General features: G+C 35.5%; 1 protein-coding gene across 5 annotated transcripts in view; it reads right to left on the reverse strand.

Moving 5' to 3' along the window:
- AFTPH (aftiphilin) overlaps positions 1-16966 on the reverse strand; it is a 70983-nt gene that overhangs the window by 29329 nt on the left and 24688 nt on the right. For all 5 annotated transcript variants that reach the window (XR_302431.3, XM_021087452.1, XM_003481201.4 and 2 more), the window contains exon 2: positions 7843-9806. Coding sequence is in view for 4 of the 5 variants with exons in the window: in XM_021087452.1 (XP_020943111.1) it covers positions 7843-9774 (1932 nt within the window). In the remaining variant the exon portion in view is untranslated. The remainder of the gene's footprint in view (positions 1-7842; positions 9807-16966) is intronic.

The raw sequence follows: 16966 nt of genomic DNA on the forward strand, positions 1-16966 counted from the left end.
GCACCACTCATCACAAGAAGGAACTTCTCAACAATTCAACAAGAAAGCAGCTACTAACAGAATTAACAAAGATTTTGACTAAAATTAAACTTCCTAATATTTTACTTTTAAAATTACATTAGTTTCCAACTATCCACTAGGCCAGTTTGAGACTAAAAGGGCTACTGTCTTGTCCCTGAATAAATAATGCCAAATTTCATTTACTACTAGTTAATTCCAGTAAGTAAATGGCTGATGCAATTATAACACTTCAATAGAGGATTTTGGACCCAAGAGGCTGGGACTGAGTTTTGGGATTTAGAAACTGGAGCTATCAGGGTTCACCTCACAGGTTGAATAATAAATCAGAATAGTGAAAGCTTGACACCCAGTGTATGCTAAAAAAGTAGTAGCTTATATCATTACTACTATTATATAGATGACAGATAAAGACATAACGACCTGCCAAGGAATAAATGTCAAAACTAGGTTCAAATCTCACTAATGCTGTTTCTCTATCACTACTCAGCATTCTGAATCATTATGAAAACATTTGTCTCAATTTATATCAATTATTACCATATTATAACATGAAATTAAATAATTCAAAATATTTTGCATCCTTCCCAAGATCTTCCTATCAAGTTGGGAAAAAAAAAAACCAAGTTAAAAAATACCTTTCATTAAGAGCTGCTTATATAAGTAGAATCTGTTACGGTTACTCCTAGGGGATTTTAAATTTTGAAAATTGGTGAACATTTTGTTTGATTGCTGGCATGTGACTTAAGTCTTAATTATGTTATGAAATATAAAGTATGTAAACAACATATTAGGTCTACTAAGAGTGCTTTACTTCCCAAGAAGAACAATAAAGTTCAAAGTTCAAAAATGTGACTGAACACAGTTTAAGTGTAAAAAGAAGAGGTACAAGAATATAACTAACATAATGCTTAGAAATTAACCTACCACAAGAATAGTTACTCTTGTGACCAAGCAGATAGATTTCTTTCAAAAAGCAGATTTTTCAAAACAGACTGTAATCAGACACTAAACTGAAAAAAACTGTTATTTTGAGCATAAAATTTGAGCATGAGAGAAAGGTTAAAGGCTGATGCTGGTAAAGAGTTTGGCGTAGTTTTCTTTCTTAAAAATTATTAAATAATTTTAACAGTTTTTGGAGTTCCCATCATGGTGCAATGGAAACGAATCTGACTAGGAACCATGAGGCTGTGGGTTTGATCCCTGGCTTCCCTCAGCGGGTTAAGGATCCAGCACTGCCATGAGCTGTGGTGTAAGCCGGCAGCTGTAGCTCTGATTAGACCCCTAGCCTGGGAACCTCCATGTGTGATGTTTCTTTTTAGTAGAATCTGTTAGGGTGCGGCCCTAAAAAAAAAGACACACAAAAAATTTTTTTAACTGTTTTAAAATATATTCAACTTTTTCCCTCAACACTATCAGCCAAAGTAGTTTTATATGCAATAGCCTTAAGCCAAATCAGTAATAAAATTAATATATCATATCAATAAAGTAAAATATTATTTAAACATTGATTTATTCTACTGTGCAGGAGCAAATTATTCATCTAACACTACTACCCATAGTTTCCAACAAGGCAAATTATAAATTTTTACTGAAGAGTCAGTGTGGCTCTCTAAATCAATGTGAGGGTAACAAAAGTACACACACACCTAGCATACAAATTACATAACTGAGGTTACAATAGTAACTAAATAGCAAAGTAAATAAAATAATAATAATTCACACCAATTACTGGAATTTCCCAAATGCCTTCAATGTCAAAGTCAGAGAGGAAATACAGTCATCAGTTCTCTCTGGAATCTGGAATTAGGAAACTGGTGACTGAGCCATGTCTGTCAATTCATATGCGTATCAAATTCTAAAGCTTGCAAACAGCAGCACATCTGGCCATTAAACATTTTTAGAACAGAGGGCTCTGATAAATGCAGGGTTGAAAGTGAAATGTTCTTCCAGTCAGGTACCAGGCTCCCTTTTCCCCCTATCCTTTCCAGTGCTAGGAAGCCAATGGAGATATGGCTACTTGCAGAGAAGCACACTTGTGCTCAGAAGAGTTTCTACCTATCAAAACTATTTTGAGAATGGAAACTAGACAGAAGTACCAGTTTTGCTCTCAAAATGATCTGACAGGTGAGTATATATAGCTGAACTAGGGGTATTGCCACACAAATTTTCATTTGCCTCCCTATTACTTCTCACAATTCACCAAAAAAATCCACTTGGCAACACTATTTCTTGCACCTTTGAAGACCATTTTCTAAGTGCATGTTTGAGATTACTGAGTAACAGCTAACACTTGCTGAGCACTTGCTATGTGCAAGACACTAAGCTAAGCTCCTTTACATGCACAATTTCATTTTTCTTTCATAATAAGAGTTTTGAGGTAAGTATTATTATTATTTTCTAATCAGGTTCAGGGAAGTGGCTAATGCAAGTTAGTGCTCAAAACCTGGATCTGAATCTAGCAGTATAACTCCAGAGCCTTGCTTTTTAGGCGCTATTCTATAACCCGGGCCAACTTATGCAGCAGGCACAGGGCCTAAGGTCCACAATAATTTTAGGGGTTCATTAAAATGTTTTAATAGTTCACATTAACATACTCATCTTTATACCAAGTTATGAAATAGATTTTAAGTATCTTTTATGGGGAAGGGGCTCACAAGTCACATGTGGTCTTGGCTATACTACTCTCCAAAGGTATGCTGGTTTTACAGGATTTCTCTATTTTTCCCAATTTTCTCACCTCATCAGGGTCATTTATACCTTGAATGTCTCTGTATTTTACTTTTTTTTGAACCAGGACAGAATTTCTGGGAAAGCAAAAATGATTACCCAATGTTTTAATTCATCAATGGGGGCAAAGCATTATGCTTGAATTCACTTATACTCATTCCCAGTTCTGTCATATCTCCATGTCCAGGTTTGGAGGAAGAAGGTCCTGGGTTATACAAGCAGCCATTTCATTTTATCCACTGGTATAAATAGGTCATATTGTCTAACTGATATAACTCAGTTACAAAGAGATTACAGGTCTTCTGAAAATCCTGAAAGCTATATATGGACATTTGGTATCCTCTCCTGTGATGGTTAATTTTATGCATCAACTTGACTGGGCCATAAGGTACTCAGACACTTGGTCAAACATTATTCCAGATATGCCTGTGAGGGTGTTGCTGGATGAGGTGAATATCTGAATTGTTAGATTAAGTAAAGCAGATTGTTTTCCTTAATATGAATGGCCCTCTTTCAATCAACTGAAGACAGTTTGCAGACTGTAGATCTTAGGACCTCCGAGACCATCTCCATAATCACATGAGCCAATTCCTTATAATAAATTAGTCTCTGTCCGTTTCTTCATGCATCCGTCCATCCTCCTGGTTCTATTTCTCTGGAGAACTTTGATTAATACAACTCTACTTTGTAAATTACTACACTGGAGTATAAAAAAGACTCAATGTATTGAAATTCACATTCAATTTTCCAAAGGAATGTATAAGACCAGCATCAAGGATCCTAGATCTGGTTCTTACGCCACTCAAAGGCATATCTCCTTTAATGTATCTTGTATTGAAGGTATTTTCTAAAATTCCTTCAACATATTTCTAATTAGTTTTCTTCTCTTCCTTACAAACAATAGTTGATTAATGTCAACTATTAATGTTTTAATATTGATAGCATTAGGTCTTGTTCTTAAGTGGAAGTTTAGAAGAAACACAAAATCCATCGAGCAATTTAATCTTCCATTTAAGAGGATACCTTATGCCTTAACACCATTAAATATTAAGTAAGATATCAAGTACAACCTACAATTGTGTATTTATCAATCTCCAACATCAAGCTACATAAGAAGAGTAATAACCAAGTTTTCCTATTCACTATGCTCTCAAAAAATGGTTTGCCTCTTCTGTACAGTTTCTGGATAAACTTGATAAAGTATTTCTATCTATTTTGGAACTAAAGACCAGAATTTCAAGTTTTCTGAGCGAAAGGTAACAAAAGGAATTGCTGTCCAATACTTTAAGCAAGCAAAGAGCTATAAGGCCAAAAGCTCAATTTCTTTCTTTTTTTAAAAACTGAGATATAACTGACATGTAACATTATATTAGTTTTAGGTGTACAACATAATGGTTCAATAGCAAAATGACCACCATAGTTACAAATTTTTCTCTTCTGATGAGAACTTAAGAACTACTCTCACAATTTTCAAATATACAACACAATATTATTAATTGTAGTTGCCATGCTGCGCATTTTAGCTCCAGGACTCATCTATAACTGTAAGTTTGTACCTTTTGACCACTTAATTTTTTAATTTTGTTGCTTACTTATGTTTTCAGTCATTCAAGTGTTCACCCACGGAAAGGAAAACTTGCATAAACCTTAACCAGGTGATTAAACAAATGAGGGTGAAAATGTAGTTACAGTCAGTTTGAGAATGCTAACTTTCTGGTGAGCAAACCAATAACTTAATCTCAAAATAACAAAAGCCAAAGTATTAGTGATTCTCCTCTTTTTCCTTTTCGTGATAGTCAAATTTTTAAAGTTCTCAAGATAAATCCTCTTCTAATAACATTTTCCCAGTAGCATTATCAATTAGATGGCTAATAAAAAAAAATAACTCAGAGCTTCCTTTTCTATAGCCAATTAACATAACGAGATTATTTACCAATTACTTAAATTCTCAAATAACGCCCAGAGCAGCATTTAAAAAATTTTACAAAAGTTCCAAGTTTAATGCAGTGCTTATATCTCCTTTGTCTAAGAAAAAGCATTTTGGCCATTTCAACCAGGTTCCTTTCTGGACCATTACAGGTTTTATTTAAAAAAAAAATTAAAACAATATACATAATGGTCTTTTGGAAAAATAACTGCTTTCAAATTAAGGAGATTTTGGGTTTTTGTTATTGTCATTTTTTTTGTTTTAAATCCTAACCCCAAAGGTGAAGAAGTTTTGACCTTTTTCCAATTTGTATAACAGAACTACCACTAACTTGCTTTTCTCTATAATTTGTACTAATATTTACAAGAGAATGGAATAAACTGAACTCTAGGTTCTCAGAAAATAATAATTCACTCAAGGGGAAGAATATTTCTCAATAAATGGTTATTATGGCTTTTACAACAAGGCCTGAACCCTCTGAGGCTTGTTGGACTCACATCTGATAATCAGCTTGTCTGAGAACATTTTCTAAGTTTGAAACATTTCTTTTTTGGTTGACTTTTCCCTAAGTAGCAAATTATTGCAATAAAGCTGCAATAACTGATTGTCTCTTGACCCAGGGAAGATATATTTTATTAAAATGTTAAGATATCTTCTTGGTAGGCTAAAAAAAAAAAAAAAAAAAAAGGAAAGTACTAAAAAAAATAGGGACCTGGACAATGTCACATACATAATAAAAAGTCAAAGAAATTTATAATGACAACTATACCATTTGACTTCACAAAACAAATAGTTGTTCCCCATGTCTATTTAACAGAATTAACTGAGCTCTGACTTCTAAAAAGATTCTCAAAACATTTTGTCAAAGCAGAACTTGATGGCACTCTGTTCAGGTCAGAATTATTCAAGAGGGATAAATCACTTTATGTTATACTATTAAAAACCCTAACATTTATTGTCATTAATATGTGAGGATTTCTGTATGTCTCCAACATGGTAGCAACTAGGATAAACATTTTAAGCAAAATATTAATAAATCTAATCCTCTCCTGGAGAACTAGGTTAATGTGCATTTCCAGCAGATTCTGGAAAAGGAAGAAACTGCTCATCACAAACCTTCCTCACAATAGCAGGATAAGAATCAAAGTCACTTTCTAACTCGGTCACTTATTCAGCAGGGCTTACCCATTTCCCCATCTCAAGTTCCTTCCAAACTTCTCTTCCAGTCCCACTTCCAGCAGTTTCTCCTTTCTCACATCCATCTCCAAGTTCCACTCGTTTTGCATAACCCATTCAGCAAAAAGAAAAGCTTGAGGGCCGAGCCAAACAAATCTCAGCAAGTCTTAATGCATCTCGACATATCTCTACAGTTTTTGTTTTATTTGTATAAAACAAAACCAAATCACAAGATTCTTGTTTTTCAGTAGATCTTTTCACTCATTTAAAAATTTACTGTCATTTTACCTTCACAAAAGTCCTTTGCACTAGATCTCACCTCCTTCTTAGAGTTCAGAAGTAACTTATCCAAAATTATAACTTATGTGACTGAATCAAGATTCAAACACAGATCTGTAAGGTTCCATAAAACCCATGTATTTTATTATCTCTTATATCCCATTACCAAATCACACATAAATAACTCCAATCAGCTTGCACGATGCAAAAAATTCCTTTTTGAAGTGATCATACTTAAAAAAATTCATCATCTGATGATGTTAAAAGTTCTGGGGCTCTAAATTAAAGATCATCCCATAGCAGTGCTACTCTATCCTCTAGCAAGATGAAACTAAATGGGAAAGGTTTGCTCAAAACCAACAGTTTTTGCCTTGCATTACATAATTAATTCACTCCTTGTTTAAAACTATAAGCTTCTGCCTCAATAATGAATTACTCCACAGAAATAATACACATTTAGCCAAATCATGTAATAAATAAGCAAATTAAGCTATTCAGACACTCAACATCAAACAAAAAGTGATTAGCTGTGCACACCCACTGGTGGTTCCGTAATTCCTACAATATTTTAACTATCAAAAATATCAAAGCAACGAAGCTTAACTATTTTAATTAATAACCAGACATAAGAAGTATTTCCAACTAAAAATGGTTTGCTTATTAAGAGATAAGTGGAGAGGTAGAGTTTGTAGGTTGATTTTATTTTCAGTATATTTAAGACAGGCCTGTGGACCAAGTGTTACATATATTATCACTGTCAGTAAAAAGCAGTGACTTTCAAGGGTGTGCTCTCTTCCGCACCTGTGGGCTTGACAAAAGGTTAAATTTAGCACAGCGTACAACTCGGGACTGGGGAACAATCTGGATATCAAACTGCATCTCTAAGGTCTACTTTAGGTTAAAATAAATCTTAGAAAATCTTCTCTGAAAAAGTCTTGACCAGAAAAGGATAACGTTTAGGAGCTAAGGGGTAAAAATATTCTCCCTGACAAAACTACTCCCTAAGAAGAGTAAACTTATACATTTGCAAGAAATTATAAGCAAATGAATACAGTCACAATAAGTCAAGTTATGGCTGCTTTTTGTTCTAGTCTAACCCCTAATGCATCTCACACCCTCACCCCTGGCCTTTTATTAGCTGTTAAATTAAGAGGTCTAAATCTGTTTTGTTTTGTTTTGTTTTCCCCAAATTCTTTTTTCTATCCTCCAGTTCCCTATAGGCTACAGCAAGGACTGTGGTTTCAGATTCTGCTTACTCTCTTCTGAAATCAAAACTAGGTCTTTGATAAACAAAATTAAAAGCCATTACTTTCTAAAACTCAAAAAGTCTCCTAAATCTCAGTTTAACCTCCTTTTAAAATCACTATAAAGGCAAAAATTGAAAGATTTGCTGGGATAGCTAATTAGCTACTTAATGAGTTTTTGCGTAAGTGGTATTTATATTTACCAAAAAATCAAGTTGATGAATTTCTGTATATATTTAAGAAACTCATTGAGATAAACAAAAATTTTACCAAGCATTATTATAGGAATGTCTATTTAAAGTTAACCAAAGGGTTGTAAAACATGTAACTCATCTACAAATCAGCCAAGCATCATGTATCAGAAGAGAATCCTTTAACAGGTATCCAATTAAATATTTTTAAAAAGCTGAATTAGAAGCCTCCACAACAATTAATATATGATACAAAATAGAGAAAATTAGTAAGTACCTGAACTGAAGTGGCTGTTTCCTGTAAATGACCACCAGCAACTGCTCCTCTGGAAGCTGCTAAGGGGACACTGTGCATTTTGGGAGTTCCTGGGGTATCAATCTTTTCATCTGTCCTATGTGACTGCCAGGCTTCCTTTCGATGATGAGATTCAGTAGCTTGCTGATCTCCAAAAGCAGCCCAAGAGCAGCTATCTTTCTGTCCATCCTCAAAAGCATTCCAATCTACAGCTTGGCTAGGACCAGCTGAACTGAAGTCTGCAAAATCATCAGAGTCTTGAAAAGCACTGCAGTCATCTTGACTATTTGGCACAGAATCAAAATCTCCAAACTCACCTTCTTGCCCAATTTTCAGTTTTGAAACAGGTTCAGTGCCTGTCCCAGGAGACTTTCTTGCCAAACTGCATCCCTCTGATAAACTATCAGATGTCTGTTTTAGGTCTGACTCGGTAAATATAATTTCCTCTTGGCAAGAAACAGCATTTGATTCCCCAAATTCTCCAAAGTCATCACCTGGTTCACTAAAATGTGGAAAGTGCTCTGAAGACTCTTCAAAAGTGACATCACTCATTGAATCTTGGGTACCAGTAACAAAAGGTGGGGTTGTGCCACTGGCTGTGCCAAAGTCACCAAAATCATCCTCATTGGTATCGTTGCAAGTCACAAAGTCATTACTACTATCACCATTTTTTACACTTATAGAATCATCCAAAACATTTTCTTCTACAGGAGCAATGCTGGCGCTTTGGGAATCAGTAAACTTTCTGCTTTCTTCTTTAAAAGACCCAACATCATCGGCATCAGAAGTTTTAGTAATAGAATCCATGCATAGGTCAGGACATTTAGAAGTAAATATATCAAGTTCTTCCTCAGCTTTACATTGGTCTCTCCTACTGGTTTCTGAACTTTCAGCTGAGTCTACCAAACTCCAAGCCTTTGATTGAACACTTGAATTTAAAAATTTATCCTGTTGCAATGTTGGAAGGCCTTGTTTTCCATTGCTGAAACCTCTGTTACTCACTATGCTTATTTCTGAAACACAAACCTCATCCTCTCTAGCAGTATCTCCTTCATTGCCAAAGCTTCCATCCAAACACACTTCTTTTACAGAATTCGGTTCACTGACTCTATTAATTTCATGGTTTTCCTGAATGGTTAGTGCTTCTCTATCATTTAAAACTGCATGTCCTATTTCTTCTAGTTGTATCCTTTCTTTTTTGGAAAATGTGGCAAAATCTGCAAATTCCTCAGCAGGACTAGGTGCAGAGTCTAAATTAAACTCAGTACTATGAGTGCTAAGAGGCTTTCGTCCTTTTGAATCAGCTACATTGTCCAGATCATCTGTTCCCTGAGGATTTACAGTTTCCAATACTGCAAACCCATTTGTTAGAATCTCCAAACAAGGAGGCTTTTCACCATTGCAGCTCTCTAACTGCTCGTTTTGATGAACAACATTCATATCAGTTCTAAAATCTCCTGGGGAGAAACTTTCAGGTGTTCCAACATTCTGTCTCTGTTCCACCACTTTATTTAAATCTCTTGGATTTTCTATGCCATCAATGGAAGTGTCTAAAGTTTTAGATGAAATTATTTCTTTGCTGGTGGTAGAAAGTAAAACATCAGACTGTCCTTTCACAGGAGAAGATAGTTCAGCAGTGATGTCCTTATCATTACCATTTTTCATGGACTTAAAGCTTGTAAGGCTATCTACATTTTCTGAGAAATCATGAATTGGCATAAAATGGTTTGAAGGTACAAATTCTTCCTTAGGACGACTGTAATCTGGGGTATCAAAATCAACAAACCCTACACCAGAAGGGCTAACTTCAGAAAACCCACCAAATTCCCCAAATTCATCGTCATCATCGTCTTCAGCTCCATTGTCTAATGGTGGTGGAGATGAAGAGTACATTCGAATGATGTCTGGCTCCATTGTTCAACTGCTTTCAAATAATTAATTTACACCTAAAAAAAAAAAAAAGATTCTTTTTTGAGGGAACAGATTACATAAAACAAGATCTTTGAAAATTCTCTCAAAGAAACTTCAAAACAGTGCAAATTTACAGTGCTCTATTTTTTATCTTTAAGCTATCTTTATCTTAGGTGAAATTATTTTACACAGCTATAATACAATGGCAAAAAAACAAAAAACAAAACAAAAAACTTCTCTTCTAGTGTATGTTTCCAAGGCACTGGTAGTACATTACTGAATTTGGAGATTCCAGAAATTTTCTTTTCTTTTCTTTTTTTTTTTTTTTGCTTTTTAGGGCCACACCTGCAGCATATGGAAGTTCCCAGGCTAGGGATGGAATTGGAGCTGCAGCTGCCAGCCTATACCACTACCACAGCAATGTAGGATACAACCTGAGTCTGTGACCTAAACCCAGCTCATGGCAACCCTGGATCTCTGATCCACTGAGAGAGGCCAGGGATTGAACCCGCACCTTTATGGATACTAGCTGGGTTCATTTCCACTGTGCCACAACAGGAATTCCCCAGAAATTTTCAAATAAACACCTACAAAAACTACATCTACAAAAATCTCTCTTTAGGGCATTTGCCTGTTCTCTTAAGCTCTCTTTTCCTTCACTGGGTACTCAGGACTTGCCTTATGGATTTGTGTAAGTTCTTTATAAATAAAAGTCATGAAAATTTTATCTCTAATAATGGCTACAAAAATTTTCCTCATTTTGTTTTTCAATGTTTATTTCTGGCCCAAGTTAATTTTTTTTGTTTGTTTTTAAGACTTTAGTTTTTACATAAGTTTTAGGTTCATAACAAAATTGAACAGAAGGTACAGAGGTTTCCTATATACTTCCTACTCCCATGCATGCAATAACTTCCTCTATTATGAATATCCTCCACTGGAATGATATATGTTACGACTGATGAACCTACACTAAAACATCATTATTACCCAAAGTTCATAGTTAACGGTTCATTCTTGATGTTGTACATTCTATGAGTTTGGACAAATGCATAAAGACATGTATCCACCATAACAGTATCTCACAGAATAATTTCACTGCCCTAAAAATCCTGCGTTCCACCGATTCTATTCAACCCTCCTTCTCTCCTACCCTGGCAACTACTGATCTTCTTACTATCTCCATAGTTTTGCTTTCTCCAAAATGTCGTATAGTTGGAATCACACTATGTAGCCTATATGTACTGTGTGATTGGCGTCTTTCACTTAGTAAGACATATTTAGGGTTCTTCCTCCATGTCTTTTCATGACAATAGTTTTTTGGTGTTGTTGTTTTAGTACTGAATAATGTTCTACCATTGAGATGTATCGCAGTTTATCTTTTTTTTTTTTAAATAATTTTCAATTCCGAAATTGCTTAGGACTCACAAGAAGTTGCAAAAACAGCAGAGAGTTCTCATGTATACTCCATCCAGTTGCCCTTAATAAGAATAGAGTAAGTGGGAGTTCCCTGGTGGCACAGCGGGTTAATGATCCAATGTCACTGCTGTGGCTCAGGTCATTGCTGTACCACAGGTTCATTTCCTGGCCTGGGAATTTCCACATGCCATGGGTGCGGTCAAAAAAGAAAAATGTGTTTGGAGTTCCCACTGTGGGTACAGTGGCTTAAGAATCCAAATGAAGTAGCTCAGGTTGCTGCAGGGGTGCAGGTTCAATCCCTGGCCTGGCGCGGTGAGTTAAAGCATCTGGCATTGCCGCAGCTGCAGCATAGTTTGCAGCTGTGGCTCAGACTCAGTCCCTGGCCCCGGAAATTCAATATGCCATGGGTGCAGCCTTAAAAAAAATGAGAGAATATGGTAAATAACAAGAGCATATGCTCACACCATGAAGAAACTGACATCAAAACAGTCAAAACTGTCACAAGACAGACTTAACATTAAAAGCAAAGGGAAGAGTAACAACCAAAGTCCTAGGATAAAAACAGCCCATAACAATGAACTGATACTTCCTGTAATTCAGTTGTCAAGTTAAACACAGGAGGAAAATGTTTACTACAAAATTCAACCAAGTTTTGCAAGCTAACCAAAAAAAGTTACTTTCTTCCACCTCTCAGGATATAATTTTTTAAGATCTTCCAGTTTTAGTGAGAAGGTACCTTAGAAGCCATATAGTTTAATTTAGAGATGAGAGTTGAGGCCTACTGGTGAGCAACTTTATCGACAGACATAGATCTAGTTAGTAGAAAATGGCCTCAGAATTTCAAAATATCTTTGAGGTCCATGCCTGTTTAGTTGCTGAGAGAAATAAGTCATGAGGAAAAAAAATTCCATTGCAATATATCTACTTTAAATTGTTTGCCTTACAAAATCAGCATTGTAAAGAAGGAAAAAATTCCTTTAGTTCTAAGATAACCTTCTTTTCTGCTGATTTAAAGGGGAAAAAAAAAACCAAACAGTAAAAGATACATATAAACTATTTTCTTACCCTGTCTAGAGTCCTGATAACACTTTCTAATGCCAGGTGTACAGGGTCACTTAATCTCATAACAGTTTCCCTGTAATTATGAAGCTCCTAGTATTTAAGAGTGCTTTCCAATTATTAATAAGATTGTGGAGAAAAGGACACTTGTACACACATACTACTGGTAGGTGTGTAAACTGTTACAAGGCTTCCAGAGGCCAATTTGGCTACAAATATACAAACTCTTTTTTCTTTCCCTTAAAGGAAAAGGAAATGCTCCAAAGGGATTATTTAAGCAAATTATGCTATATCATCACAATAGCATACTATGTGGTCATTAAAACCATAATTTCTTTTTAAAAAAAGTTAAAAGCATTCATAATGATGGGAACACGTGAAAGGACACAAAAAACCACTTTGAAGGGGCTACTGCTGTTTAAATCAGGGACAACCTGAGCATAAAATAAAGATAATGACGGATTATAATTCACTGAATAAAATAAACTATCAGTCCTCAAGGATGTAAACATGTCAGGGAATAAATTAAAAGTTGGGTAAGGAACAAGACACTGCGTGGTTTCAAAACACCTCCCTGCAGCACAATTACAAAGGGAACAGATGTAACTTTACAGTGGTGAAGCCTGACACTTAATCAAGGGATCAAAGTGAAATCACTAGTAATGGGAATATTGAAATCACACATCACCTGACAAGATGCAATGAGGACACACTCACTTCTGGAATATTTCTGCCCAAAATAGATAACCTGAATCGATTCACAAAGAAGAAACTTCAGACGAATTCACATTGAGAGACAGTCTACAAAACAACTGGTCTGTAATCTTCAAAAGTATCAATGTCATGAATTTTATGAAAACATAAGAAAACTGTTCCAGACTTGAAGATGACTACAAAGATGTGACAAGTAAATACAACACTTGATTCTTTATAGAAATGTTCCCCTTTCTATAAAGGTCACAATTAGGACAACTGTGAAACTTGAATAGAATCCATGGATTAGAGAGTAGTATTGTGGTTATTTAAGAGAATATCCTTGGTATACACACGAAAATATTTGGAAACTATGGGGCATCAGGTTGGCAAGAGTCTCAAATTGCTCCAGAAAAAAAAAAATCTTATTTATACTAAAACTACAACGTTTTATAAATTTGTGATTGTTGCCAAAAAAAAAAGAAAAAATTAAAACATTCCAGGAGATTTATGTTTGCACTTAAATAAGCCTATTTTATAACATTACTTATATAATAACAATACTTTATTAAAAATTGTGGCAAAATACACATAATATAAAATTTATCATTTTAACCATTTTTTAAGCATATGGTTCAGTGGCATTAAGTACAGTGACATCGCTGTGCAACATCAACACCATCAATTTCTAGAAAATTTTTTATCCTCTAAAATATCTAAGTATCTTCGTACCCCCCCAAAATAACTTCCCATCACCACCCCGAGCACCTGAAACCACCATTCTACTTTCCATCTCTATGAATCTGACCACTATAGGTGCCTCGTATACGTGGAATCACACAGTATTTGTCCTTTGTGACTGGCTTATTTCACTGAACATAATGTCCTCAAGGTTCAGACTGTAGCATGTGTCAGAATTTCATCCTTTTTAAGGCTGAATATTATTCCACTGTAGGTGTATGTATTATCTGTCAAATGGACAGCTGGGTTGCTTCCACCTTTTGGCTATTGTGAATAACACTGCCAGGAACATGAGTGTACAACACAACCTTATTTTTTAAACTTTTAATTTTGAAATAATAATAGATGAACAAAGTTGGAAAAATGCAAAAGTCCTGTGCACCCTTCAACCCAGTTCCTCCTAATGGTGACACCTCTTACAGCTCTAGCAAACAGCAAAACTGGAAACGTTGATACTACTGTTAACAGGACTAAGACCTTATTCAGACTTCACCATTAAAAAAAATCAACTTGCATTTGTTGTGTAGTTCAATTTTATCTCACGTACAGATCTATGTAACTACCACTACCAAGATACAGAACTGCCCCGACTCCCTAACCCATTCCTGTCCCTGGGCAACCACTGATCTGTTCTCTATCTCCAAGGGTTTATCATTTCCAGAGAGTTATGTAAATAAATTCATACAGTATGTAATCTTTTGAAGTTGACTTTTTTCACTGAGTATAATGTCCTTAAGGGCCAATGTATGGTTATTACAAGCTTCAATAGGTCAATATTTTTACTGTTGAATAGTATTCCGCCATACAAATACACCAGTTTGTTCAGCCATTTACCAAGAGAAGGACATATGGGTTATTTCCTGTATTTTTATAAATAGTATACATGCGACATTCATAATATATATACTAACAGTATATTTAAATAGTGTGTATAATAAAGATGATAAGAACATTTATGTATAGGTTTTTGTGTGAACATAAGTTCTTATTTCTCTGGGATAAATGCCCAAGAGTATAATCACTGTGTCCTATGTTAGTGCATGTTTAGTTGTGTAAAAAACTGCCAAACTATTTTCTAGAGCGCTATATCACTTTACATTCTCATAATACTTTATTTTTAAAGAACCATCTGTGATGGTTCTTTTTAGTAGAATCTGTTCATGGTTAATCTACAGCTTTTTCTAAAACTTTTCATTGTTTAAAAAATGAAATACTTGGAGTTCCCATTGTGGCTCAGCAGGTTAAGAACCTGACTAGTATCCATGAGTATGTGGGTTTGATCCCTGGCCTCGCTCAGTGGGTTAAGGATCCAGCATTGCTGTAAGCTGCAATGAAGGTGTAGGCTGAAGATATGGCTTGGATCTGGCAGTGCTGTGGCTCTGGCTGTGGCCAGGAGCTGCAGATCCAATTTGATCCCTAGCCTGGGAACTTCCATATGCTGTAGATACAGCCCTAAAAAATAAAACATAAAAATAAAAAAAATTTTAAAAAAGGAGTATTTTATTGTTTCAAGGCTTATTTTAAACTCAGGTGTTAAGGCAAATACAAAGATCTGGATCAGGAACAAGTAGTTTTTCTTTCTCTCACACCTGAGTAAAGTGCTCTCTTTCTCTTTCTAGGTGCATCAGGTTCTACCAGCCCCCTGAGGCCACAAACATTTCCATATTCCTCAAGACTGTGTCACACATGATGGGAAAAATGTGGGCTGCACTTTCCCTTTCAGTAGGTCTTGGCTCTGGTCCAACATATGCTTCAGCAACCTAAGAGGGTGCCACTGCTCCCAAGTTTCAGCCAAGAATGCCAACCAGCCAGTGTGGAGGAGGCCTCAAATTTTCCAGACAATTCTTCTGCAGTTAGGCGAATTCAGTAAAATTTGTTAACTGAAATGTATTTTTTTCATTGTTAACTAAAGTATTATTTGTATAATGAATTTTCATATTAGGTCTGGTTTAGACAAATTCATTTTTTTCACACAGGAAAATATGGATTTTAAGCAGCCCTTTCTACTTTAACGGAAAAATAAAAAAAGGTAGATGAGCTACTTTAACACTGTGCCTGGCACCCAACTACTTCAATAAGTGTTTTCTTCATCCTTCTTAATGGACTACTTATTCCACACACAAGGAGTCCTATCAGTCATCCAATTTCTTTACAACCTTAACAAGCACATATGTGTATGTGTGTGTGTCTGCAGGGAAAGGGGTGTCCTCAACTTGCCATTTTTGGTCTGCTTACTCTAAGACCTATTAGAGAAGAGTAAATAATGGGGGTATCCAGGAAAGATTCAAGCCACAGTATAGACAAGGCTCTCATGACTGAGTAGTAAATGGGGTGTCCTAAAGGTAATCAGAGCAGCCCTGTACCACAGCAGCAGCCAGGGTAACAAGTGATACAATGAATGAGGGTGATTCAGTATTAATCTCTCATAAGAAGAAGAGCTGCATTTGCTTATGGAATTCTAGCCTCAAATCTGAAATGGTCTTGGAAAAAAAGATGGTTAGTCTCTAGGCTGTAAGCACTGGGGCTAAGTGGCAGGGTGGTCTTGAGAAGGTGGAGAAGTGAAAAGAGGGATGGGCCTGACTATCATCTAAGACAATATGGCCATTTAAAAATAGTTTCTCAAGAAGAACAAAGTTGGAGGACTTCACCTACCAGATACTAAGTCTTGGTTTAAAACCTATGCAGCCATGTGATAACAAAGATGCCAGTGGGGTATGGTGGGGAAAGAAAAGTCTTTTCAACAAATAGTCCTAGATCAATTGGGAGAAAAGTCTTCGATTCTACCTAATACCTTAATCAAAAGTCAGCTTCATACAGATGGTAGTTGTGAAAGAAAACAATCAACCTTCTAGAAGATAACTTAGATTATTTTCATGACTTTAGTGAAGGCAAGATGTTTTAAACAAGAAACAAAGCAGTAATCACAAAAGAAAAACTGATAAATTGGACTTAAGATTTAAAAAATTTCTGTTCATCAAAAGAACAACATTAAAAGAGTGAAAAGGCAAGCCACTGCCTGGGAGAAGATACTTACAATACAAGTAACTATTGGAGATCTCACATTCAGAACATGCAAAAAATTCCCACAAATCAATGTGAGACAACAACTTAAAAGAAAAATGGCCAAAATATTTAAATAAAAGAGTTATTTCACAAAGAAGGATATACGATATTTCACAAAGAAGGATATGCCAATACGCATATGAAAAGTCATCAGGGAAATGCACATTAAAATCGTAACAAGACACGACTATACATCTACCAGAATGGCTAAAATCAGAACAAT

Source organism: Sus scrofa, chromosome 3 (genome assembly GCF_000003025.6).
Source record: "Sus scrofa isolate TJ Tabasco breed Duroc chromosome 3, Sscrofa11.1, whole genome shotgun sequence".
Taxonomy (NCBI): domain Eukaryota; kingdom Metazoa; phylum Chordata; class Mammalia; order Artiodactyla; family Suidae; genus Sus; species Sus scrofa.